The following is an 11,731-nucleotide window of genomic DNA, read 5'->3' as shown; positions in this document are numbered from 1 at the left end:
TTGAAGAATTATAGATAGATAAGGGTGAAAATGCAAACTCTAATCAAAACAGAAAATTTAGTATTCATGCTGCCATTAGTCCTTATGGCATCTAAAACCATACTTATAAAAGAACGTTGCTCTTGTTTGAGAAGTATTTCATGGAAAAAAATATTGGAAGTATTGTTCCTCTGCATCATGATTGACATATTTCTAGTGAAGGAAGAGCAGTAATCTGGGCTGCTTACAAGATTTAAATTCGTGGGTCCCCAGCATAGATAGCAGCTCAGCTATCTCCCTGTGCTCTGAGTTAGCCTGTTGCTCCCACAGGGATCTGCTTTACAATTTAAAGAGATCTGCCTGCATTAATGTCTTTAAGAATGTAAAATATTAATGATATGAAACACCTGCCTCTTCTTCTTTAACAGAAGTTACAGTATTTATAAAAAGACTCAGGAGAAAGACAGATCTTTCTAATATGGCCAAGGTATGTTCCAGAATCCATGAAACAAAACAGCTGAGCACCTCATGCACTCAAGAAGCCCACACGCAGTAAGGATCATTTATGAGATGCTCCACTGTAGTAGAACAGCAGCAGGGCACAGGTGCTATTATCTGTATACTAACCATGGTCCTAACCATGCTCACCCTCCTACTTATTTCTGCCCACAGTAAGTATGCTGAGGGGCCCTTTGGGCTCTGTGAGAGCCTCCGAGATGTGGTTAGTGGTTGCTATCCTGCAGTTACTCAGTGCTGCATTATTATGATGGGCTGCGCCCTTCCTGTAGCTTCACTTCCATTGCTGTCCTTGAATACTTGCAAAATCACAGCACATGCAGTACAAGATACTCCCAGTATGCCCACCTGGCTAAAATGATTTCACTTTGTCCTCACAGCAAAGGAATAAAAGAAGGGAACTGTGGCTCCTTGGGTTACACAGCAGCATCCCATCTTTCATTAATAAATACAGTTTTCCTTTATGGGAAAGCTTCACCACAACCAACAGCATATAAAATTTAAACCTCACAGTTCAAAAAAAAGCAGTTTTGGAGGCGTTTTTTAATTTAAAAAAAATGCATAAACGTGCATAGGTGTCCTAACATGGGCAAAAGGTCTACATCTATCAAGTGCCAAGGACTTGTAGTTGCCATTTCCTGCAGCAGCACTTTGGAGATGCTGAACACTAGAAAAAAACTCAGCTTCATAACACTACATACTTCTTAACAGTGCTTCTTACCCATCAAACCACTCAGTCCCACAAGAATGCATGTGCCAACTATTCCCAGTCATTTGGACCGGATTGCTGTAGTTAGACTTTACGCTGTTGTGCTTGGGCTTGAGGCATGACATCAAGGTGCTGGTTGTAGCTTTTTTATTCTTCCCTGCACATTCCTAATGCATGGAAGAGCTGTGAAGACTCAACATTTAGTTTACACCCTTGAGATTTAGGGAAGAAGAGTTTTAACCTAGCTGGAGGGAATTCTCCAGCAGCAGCCTCTGACTGCTTTATATTGCGCACTGTTTAACCTGCACTAAGTGAACATTCTAGACCTGAGAACCTGGGTCAGGTCTATACTTAGAGTAAAGGACACTCTGAGCCTGGTTCCTCTTCATGTTAACTGGCACTCTTTGCACAGGTAAATGATATTTGCACCTTCTCCAGAGCCCCTTTAAAATACATACAAAGGGCAGAGGAGCTCCAGAGTAACTGATGATCAGCCCCATTAGTTCCAATTTAAAAACAACAGCTTCAACAAGTGAAAAAATGTGAGCCTTGTAAATCAACATCCCCGTAGTCTTCCAGCAGCTGTAGCCTCAGGTATAACTTCTGACCTTATCCAACGCATTTATACCGGGCTCCAGAAAGCAGAGCAGAAAACAAGAGTCAGATAAAGACTATATTGCAAAATTACCCTATCCACCTAATGCATACCAGAAGATGGCTAGCTGGACAACACGAATATTTAAGATGTTCATCATGTGAGAAACACACAGATGCTTCATGACGAGGTGAATGTCATTCAGAGAAAACCAATCGGTGTTTTAGTTGGTCAGACCAGTCCCTAGGCTTGTGTGTGCTTTATTTTTTGCCCTGGTTGTCCCCATCAGATACTCAGATAAAGTAGGCATGCATAGAGCAAGTGATGTTCTACTCCTGAGACCCATCTAGCCATCTGAGATGAAGGTTGTATCCCCCTCCATCTTGGGGTAGCGAGCCCCAGGATTTGATTATTTCTTGCGAGAAAAAGTACTTTCTTTCATTAGTTATAAAATTTGTGCCCTTTTTCACGCAGTTCTTCCTCTGTCGCATTCTTTCTCAGTTATTTCTATCTCAGCCTGAGGTTTAATTCTCTCATAAGGGAGTCATTTGGTCTTTCTAATCGTCCTTCAAGGTTTTCTCTCTCTGAAAAGCACATTGAATTTCAACCAGAGACAGGTGGTCAAAGCAGGTGACAGTGCTCCTAATGAGAACTGTTATTGAGGGACTGTGCAGCTGCAGCTTCTGAATGGTGTAAACACTCTGTGCCTTGTAGAGCACTTTGCAATAATTTAGCCACCTGGTGAGAAAATCTGAACAATTTTGGCAGGGTCAGCATTCAGAAGAAAAAGTAACTTTCCCATCATGTGTAGATAAAGCAGGCTGATATTTGCTACTACCTGGATGTACGGAAGTAGTTAGAGTACAAGAAAGTGCAAATTCTCTGTGAGAAAGGAATGTGGATATAATGCTTGTCATTTCCAAGGGCTGATTCCTGTCTTTGATAAGATGTATTTAAGCGTTGTCAGGGCCAGCTCTTAGTAATTCAGAGCATTATGGTTTGTGAAGTGTAATGGGTAAAGAAAGAGAATGGCCTAACATACAGGAATATGGAGCTGTGTTCCCAGTGTTCTCATTGTGTGCTCTTGCTGCACCCAGCAGCTCTTCTTCCAATGCTGGAAACTCCAAGTAAAGCAAGAAAAGGAGCTTTGTCTTTAACTTGATTGAAAAAGACTACCGAGAGTCAGGCAGCTTGTGATATTTGAGTAATGCTAACACAATAGTGGAAAACCAAAGTGCTGGATTGGGAGTTATACTTGCAAATAAGTGTGGTGTGATAGAAAGTAGTGATCTCTACCATGCACCCAATGAATGGCATTTGTTCAAACATTCATGAACCCTGAGGTCTTCTCTGAAGTTTACAAGAAAATATTTTTCCTCTAGTAGACCAAAGTTAGCACATGGATTATATACATATAAGCCCAAATTCAGCAGAGCCTGTAGGATCTCCCACATTTCAGTATGAAAGCGAGAGACTAAATGTATGGATGGATGAATTTTAACAGACTCAGATTTAATTCCTTTCATTATTTACCACTTAAAACATTTCAATCAGGATATTAGCAATTAATTAAAAAAAAAAAAAAAAAAAGAGGGAGAGATGAGGATAAAAAGCTAGGCTGAAAATCCTCTGCAATATCTGTGTGTGTAATATTTATAGGGACAAATATGAAACCAGATTCATTCACAAATGACTCACAAGCAAAGAAATGGGACAAATTCCCCACTAATATCACTTTAATTAATACTGTATTCTTAGTCTTATTTTTACCTTCTCAAAGGATAGAAAAACTCAAGAAAACTCACTTTTGAATGTAATTGAAGCACATATTAAGGACAAGTGACAGTGAGGAAAAATAAATCCTAATAAATCGTTTCATTTTTTTCAGACAAAGTACCATTATTTGGCATAACTATAATAACTGCAGGCAAAAATATTGCCCAGATACTTCAAGCATCTGTCAGCCTTGTCTGCTCCATCACAGACACTACCACAAAGTCTCATTGAAAATAATATCACCCAGAACAAAACCCACTCAAAGACAGCTTAAGATTCATCTTCTTTGATGCTTTTTTTTTTCTTTCTTTCTTTTTTTTTTTCCCCATTTGGAGTCTAGTGGTAAATGTAAAGCCTCACTTCTAACTTAGCACTGAAAGGGAAGCTTTTTTGACTGAGTTGAGGGCTTGTGAAAGATATTAACTGTTTTCTTAATAAATGCAGACAATGAGGATAGTCTTGAACAACAACAACAAAGTCACTGTTCTGATCTCGGATTTGAATGCTGTCATCAATCAGGGATTGCTGGATGTGCCTGGAAACCTCTTTCAAAAGAAGTATGGAAATCCAGATGAACTGCAGTACAACATAGAAATCAAATGTAATTTTTTATATATTTTCCTATCCATTTAAGCCTCTGCCTGACGTTGTTAAAGCTCCAGCATGTTTATTCATGGCATCTGCCCTACTGGGAATTACAGCCTTTCAGTAACCCTAAGTACTGGAAAAGAGCCAATAAAATTGAGAATGGAGCACGCAGTTATATCCGTTTAATTTTAAAGGTTAAGAATGAAAGGCTTTGATTCTCTCTTAATGCTTTCTATGGCGATGGGAGTGGGTTTTGTGTTCCCAAATGATACACCTTCCAAAAGAAGGCTGATAAACAGGGACATTTTATGATTTGCTTTGATAAAAAGGAGTTTCCTAGAATTACATTTTGCATTTTCCCATTATTAATTGCAGTCACGAAATCACCTCCTGTGGCCAGATTTTACACACTGTATGCTGAACTGGATGAGGACCTTTCGGCTTTCACATCTTTTTGCTCTGTTAGGGCCTGCAGAATAGATGCTGTGCTGTAAACACTAAAACACATGGTTTACATGCAGCCATGACACGACACATTTGCCAGTCTACCGAAAAGCTATGGGAACATAATGGCAAGTTAATTCTAATATTAACAGACTGCCATTTAAATCATTAGTAAGAAATGGGTAAGATGGGCCGTCTGTGCTTAGAGCTGATGGAGGAATCCTCAGCTCTTTGTTCCTGGCCCGCCGCAGGCGTGCTCCCTGATAGGGGATGCACCACCACCACCTGCCTGTGATGGCTTTTGGCAGGAATAATAATTCTCTTTGTTCATAGAACCATTAAGAGAACCATCTGAATAATGTTGATATGAGACTTAAAATCAAAAGCAATGCACAGGAGCTTTTTATTGCATTCGCTCTTTTTATTAATTATTGTGTTTTCAGAGGTGGATTCGCTGCATTCTCAGTTTCCATTCCTTTTCCAAATTGCTATTAATAATAAACAAAGATTTACAGACCCTATGCATATGTTTTCTGACAATAAAACCTGTTAGCTAGAAGGGTATAGATTCAGAGAGGTACAGTCATGATGCAGCTTGTGGCACAGAGTGGTAGCTTCTAATCTTTTGGGGGAACATCTGCAGTGCTTTTTGGCAATGCTATATATATTTCCATAGAATACTATGGAATATCTGCAGTTACTGTTTTGAAACAATTCTCTCCTCTGCAACAGATTTTTCTTTTTCAACCATGTAGAAGCTTAGATAAGAAATTTGGCATTGCATATAGCCATATTTCAGCTTGCACCTGTGCAAAGTTTACTCTTTCCACTTTGTCCATGACAATTATGCCAGTGCAGACACAGTAGTAATGGCTATGGGGCCAGACAACATGCACACCATGGTCCTAAGGGAACTAGCTGGTGTGGTTGTTGAGCTGTTCTCCATCAAGCCATGGCTGACAGGTGAATTCCTTGGAGACTGGAAAAAGGGAAACCTCACTCCCATTTATAAGAAAGGGAGGAAGGGTGACCTAGGGAACTAAAGGCCAGTAAGCTTCACCTCTGTTCCTGGGAAGCTTATGGAACAGATCTATGGCTCTACGTCCAGGTGGAGGCCAGTAATGTGTGGTATCCCCCAGGAGACCATCTTGGGACAAATACTATTTAACAACTTTGTCAATGACATAGACAGTGGGATTGAGTGCATCCTCAGCAAGTTTGCTGATGACAACAAGCTGAGTGGTGCAGTTGGTACAGAAGAAGAAGGGATGCATCCAGAGGGACCTTGATAAACTTGAAAGGTGGGCCCCTGTGAACTGTGTTTAACAAAACAAAGTGCAAGATTTTGCACTTGGGTTGGAGGAATCTCAGATATGTATACAGACTGAGAGAAGAACTCCTTGAGAGTAGCCCTGCTGCGAAGGACTTAGGAGCCCTGGTAGATGAAAAACTGAACATGAGCCAGCAGTGTTTGCTTGCAGCCTGGAAAGCCAACTGTATCATGGGCTACGTCAGAAGACGGGTGATTGTCCCCCTCTATTCTGCCTTCATGAGGCTCATCAGGAGTATAATGTCCATCTCTGGAGCCTTCAGCACAGGAAAAATGTCAGGCTTTTGGAGAGAGTCCAGAGGAAGGCCACAAAGATGATCACAGGGCTGGAGCAGCTCTCCTGTGAAGACAAGTTGAAGGAGATGGTCTTGTTCAATTTGGAGAAGAGAAGACTGCAGGGAGACCTCTTTACAGCCTTCCAGTATTCAAAGGGAGATTATAAACATGAGGGAAAACAACTTTTTACATGGATAGATACTGATAAGACAAGGGGGGAAACTAAAGGAAGGAAGATTTAGGATAGATATCTGAGGAAGTTTTTCACTGAGAGGGTGGTGAGGTGTCGGAACATATTGCCCGGAGAGGTTATGGATGCCCCATCCACAAGGATGGTGTTCAAGGCCGGGTGGGATGAGGCCCTGAGCAGCCTGATCTACTTGGGCTAGCAGTTAGCAACTCTGCCTGCAGCAGAGGGGTTGGAATTTGATGCTTCTTGAGGTCCCTCCCATCCCAAGCCATTCTATGATACTATGATTCTATGATTCTATAACATGAACTTGAATTTTGAGTAATTTCTAAGAAATTGCGCAGTTGCACTAATCAAAATGCTATAAACAGAGGTCTTAGTATATTTAAAGCCAAATATAACAGAAAAAAAAAAAAAAGCTAGAAATGGCAGCAAGCCAATCACTTGATCTCCCTTCTATATTTCACAGGTTTGAATGACCTATTATCTTCACTGGCACATTCTACAGATATTCGAGTTCTCCTAACCTGTGTATATTCAGATCTTCAGGCTTTTGTCATTCAGGTATAAAATTAATTTAACAATTTCAGAAAAGGAAGAGTGATCACACCATTTATCCCTCTACACTCTGTCAAAAGTTTGAAGGAGATACATTATATACTAGCAACATGACCAGACTGCAGATTTGCATAAATACAATTTATGCATGCTGCAGAAAAAGGGAGAATTAATTGGCATACAAAAATTCCATCTGTGCGAACAACTACAAATGTATTTCTATGCATATATCCACTTCAGTGATTACAGTATTTGGTCTCATTTTGTAAATGCACTCTGTAACACTGTCTTATAAATCAAGATCTCTAAGAAAAATGTCCATATAAATGAAGAGAACACTTAATGACTCCTGAGATTGTTGATTTATGGAACTGTTGATTTTCAGAAGGTTGTAGGAGAGTGAGAAATGCTAGTGGAATGGTTCTACCTCTCATGAAAGATTCAAGTATGATCATCTTTGTGTATAGACCTCTCCCTACATTACCAATTCTTGCTCCCCTGGTCCATCAGTGATCCAGAGCTGGTGGTAGTTTGATAGTAGCATTGCATTCTGTTGGTTGGACAGACCAGTGAATCTGGGGCTGGAAGGTAGTTAAATTCTTTTTTTCTATTTATTTTTCTGAAGAAGCAAGATAAACTGTACTTATTTCTTCAGATTTTCTTCCTAATATTTTGAGTGGGTTTTATAATTAGAAATAGCATTTTGCAGTTCTGTGGTGCCTTCATCTCACAGAACCCTCAGCTGCAGAGAAGATGGAGGTTCACAGTTATAGGGTGTAAGGCAATAGCCACAGCAAAGGAAAAATTCAAAAGATTAAAAAAACAAAACAAAAAAAACACATGAAGAAGTTACCCAGAAGGGTGGAGAATACCTCAAAGACATTCAGAACTTGGCTGGAAAAGACCTGAAAAAAGATGACATACAAAGATCTCTTTCAACCTAAGTTATTTTAACTTAATTTTCCATCTCTGTATGCCGTCTGCACAGGAAAACAGTCCATAACACAATAAGGGACTCTTTTAACCAGCTTCATCATAAAGCATCTTTTTTTTCTCTATTTGCAGCCAAGCAGGAATAAACAGGAGTTTATAAAACTGGCAGCTGATTTCCAGTTGAGATGGAACTTCCTACTGAGCACAGTAAGCAAGGCGATGACACTCAACTATGCAGACAGTTTTGGTAAGTGAGAGTTTTGTGCCTGTCAGCTGATGTGACCTGAGATGGCAGAGGGACCTGATCATTTCAGCAGACATGCAGTCAAGCTATAATCCAAATGAGCATCACCTCTCTAGGATGAGCACAAGGGAGAAAGGGAGAAAGATGCAGCTGGAGATGGCAGGGGAGCAGGACTCCCTGTTTTGGTAGAGGCCATCATTTGAGGTGAAACAGATAATTGCATCCTTAGATGTAAACCTCGCTTCACCCACATTGCAGGAACTCCATCAGGAAGTGGTGATGGAGATCTGGGGCACCAGCAGCCCTAACCATAATAATTCCATATATATCAGGTGGTAGCTTCCAGATTCCCATATTCTTTCTGTACAAAACAGTAACAGCAGATCCAAACACTTGTCAAAAATGCAGTTAGTTCTTCCTAGAGAAGGTATAGGCTCCTTCCTTTTGCTTATGCCTTACACTGACACATTAGACTGATTGAAAACTAATCACTCCTTCAGCTGGATGCTTTTTGTCTCTGTTGTAGTGCTCAGAGCTGTCTAGCACCAAATCCAACACACACTACTGTAAAGCAGAAGTGAGAGGCCTTTGCAATTGCATTTACTGAAAGTGCCTTGAAGTGGTACCACTGTGTCTTGAATCAACTGTACCTCTTCTATATTGCATCAAACCCAACTTCCTTTCTCTTTGTTTGTAAGACCTTTCAGAGGCTATCTGTCTTTTATTTATTCTGGAGCAATGCACTGTCTCCTCAGAGTAACATCTCAACCCAGACTGCATGAACTACCTTTCAGACTTTCAAAGAAGCACCTTCGTAATTTTTTGTGTTCTGTTGGAGGGAGCTTCACACCAACAGCCAAAAAAGCCTCATTATCTTCTTAGACATACCCCTTCAAAGCTTAGGGCTTTGTGTTTCCTACAAAGACATAGCAAAGTGGTATGCTAAGGTTGCTGCCTTTTATATTCTTCAGCATTCTTTCCCTGTTACTGGCTGTGTTTGTGTATATACATGCACAGCCCTTTTCTACACCTAGCTGTTACCTTTTGCCTCATAATTAGGTTGCAAACTCCCTGGAGCAGGATTGGAGGTTTGCTCTCTGACTACATGGAATACAGCACAGTTGGGTCCCTTGTCCATGGCCGGCTGCATCAGAGTAGTAATAACCACATCTCTCTCTGCAGAAGTGTTGTGCACAAAACTCCCCAAAGTTAGATGCAATATTTTGTGCCATGAGTGAAAATTGTGAACGAATTCCAAGAACAGCACTGGAGGCTCAGTGTTTATTAAAATTGCCAATGATGATGAAATCCTCTTCCCACCTCGAGAAGAGCTTAATGAATCACCTCCCTGTTCTTTAGTTGTTAATGGCTGGGGACACAATTAATACCATCTGATCTAAAGCATCCTATCCTCTGCTAAGCCTTCCTCAAACTAGTTACAAACAATATTTTCATCTCACATTATACAGTCTTATTATTGTACTTCATTAACATTGAGATTTAATTCATTTTCACATATGACAGAGTTTTTAAAGCGCCTTTTAATCTTTCTCTGTGATGTTCCAATTAAATTGGTCATTATCTTCTTTCCTAAAAGCAGTGGTTCCTTTAGATGTTGGGTTATGTGATGTAACAATGTCCCATCTTTCCTAGGTCTCTATTCCCACATTTCTATTTGAAGCCTTAGTGGGCAAGGCTTAGTTATTTTAACAAGCCACTCTGCACTCAGGCCATTGCTTTTCATAAATGTCTTAAATCTCAGCATTTCATAAAGAAATGGTGGGGATCCTGCAAGTCAAAATACGCTGCATCCACTGAGGATCCACAATTACTTAGGCAAAATGTAGAATTTTTGGTAAATGTGTGTCATGTTAATGCAGCATGCATCCCCACAGCGTAAGTCACATAGCAGAAACCAAATCCAAACTCACTTCTGGCTGGGGGTCTTGCTTGAAACTTAGCACTTCTGACACACATAAAAGTTACTTCTGAGCTCAGGATTGTCTTTTGCCCTATTCCAACCCTGCCTCCTCATGGATGACGCTCAAGTGCAATCGAAGGAACCTGCATTTAGTCCCCTGGAAGGCTGAAAGGAGCAACAGCAGTCAGGGCACAGGAAGTCATGGGACTTCACGGCATTAAGGGACATGGTTTACTGATGGGACTCCGTAGGTCAGGTTGATAGTTGGGCTTGATGATCTTCTCCAACCGAGATGATTCCACAGTTCTATGCTAGAGCTCTTCTATTATCACCTCTTTCCCAGCATATGTGCCTCTCCTTATCTCAGACACAAAACCTTATATCAGCTGACCACCTACATTTCCTTTATTAGTATCTCCTCTGAGGCATTCAGGGGAGTACAGCCAAGCCAAGGTGGCTGGACAGTCACCTGCATACACACTGTAAGCACTTTCAACCACAGGTGCAAGTCAAAACTCAGTGGCCTCCCTGAGTCCTTCTTTTGGCTTTTGGCAACTATAACTTGGTATTTTGGCATACACAGCTGCAAGGTAGGCCATTTAATGTCATAGGTATGGAAGAAACTGAGATCTGTAGGAGGGTTAGCTTGGGGAGAGGTTAAATAATTTATCTGTGTTAGGGGGAAATGCAGACAATGCATGCTAGTTAATAGGCCTTATAAGGGCAGTGAGTCTGGGGGGATGAACTTGAATAGAAAAGTGAATAAACACAAGCACATTTTTCTCTGTTGGTAAAATTTGGGAAAAGGTTTTTTTGTTTATGTTTAAAATCCATAGTCAGTGCCCATTTTGCTGTGGTAGTTGGAGGCAGGTCATTATGCAAGCATTATTTGATAAGTGCTAGACTGCTACTTTGTCTAGCCCATCACTACAATGAAGCTCTTCAAAAAAAAGAACACATCAGGAAGGTATATGCAAATTAAGAGGTTGCTACAACTACTTCTGGTTTTCTTTAAATCTAGGATCCTGGCATTTGTTCAATTTGCTACTCTTGGATTACGTTGCTCACATCTTCCAGTCCTACATAGAGGAGGAGGAGGAGGGAGAAGAAAGTTTTTGTGTCACACAGCAAAGCGACCAGCCTGTTCTGTGGGTTTATGAGCCCAGCTGCTTCGGGGGCTACTTTGCAGAGGAAGAACCTCAAGCTCAAGCTCCTCAGTCAACTCTCATAAGTTTGATGCTGAACCAGAGTGACATCAGATTAAGCAACGTATATTCAGAGTTCTGAGTTGCTTGGGGGAGAAAGCCACAGAAATCAAGGTGAGATAAAATATTAACTCTGAAGAAAACTTAAAAAAAAAAAAAAAAAAAAAAAAAAGCAATGCAGTAAGTCGTGGAAATCGGGAGAGGTGTAGACTTTGTAGTTTTTCATGTGTGTGAAGTAGAACTAATGAAATATGGGTTTGCATGGAGTTATGTCCACTGTCATCCATACCTCAAGCCAAAAGCCATCCTCCCACAATTCCTGTTAATGGATTATAAACTTTACATTGCCTATCTCCCACTCACCCCATTCTTCCTTCGTTCTTCCTTCGTTTTCCAGAAGACTTTCATCTTTGTGTTAGGTTCCCCAAGTGTCATCGAGCGAGAGCAGCCTTGTTCTGCTGGGTTTG

At 40.7% G+C, this 11,731-nt stretch overlaps 1 protein-coding gene across 1 annotated transcript in view; it reads left to right on the top strand.

The window, feature by feature from the left end:
• The window catches only part of RFX8 (regulatory factor X8), a 28,143-nt gene extending 16,797 nt beyond the window's left edge, over positions 1-11,346 (top strand). Inside the window, exons 12-16 of the mRNA XM_042810896.1 lie at positions 408-466; positions 4,020-4,176; positions 6,873-6,967; positions 8,027-8,141; positions 11,081-11,346. Of these exons, the coding sequence (XP_042666830.1) occupies positions 408-466; positions 4,020-4,176; positions 6,873-6,967; positions 8,027-8,141; positions 11,081-11,346 (692 nt within the window). The remainder of the gene's footprint in view (positions 1-407; positions 467-4,019; positions 4,177-6,872; positions 6,968-8,026; positions 8,142-11,080) is intronic.
• The last annotated feature ends 385 nt before the right edge of the window (positions 11,347-11,731 follow it).

Source organism: Centrocercus urophasianus, unplaced genomic scaffold, assembly GCF_019232065.1.
Source record: "Centrocercus urophasianus isolate 14NV4802_14NV808 unplaced genomic scaffold, USGS_Curo_1.0 seq_12, whole genome shotgun sequence".
In the NCBI taxonomy this organism is placed as follows: domain Eukaryota; kingdom Metazoa; phylum Chordata; class Aves; order Galliformes; family Phasianidae; genus Centrocercus; species Centrocercus urophasianus.
The sequence above is the reverse complement of the archived record's forward strand: the minus strand, read 5'-3'. Positions and strand labels throughout refer to the sequence as shown.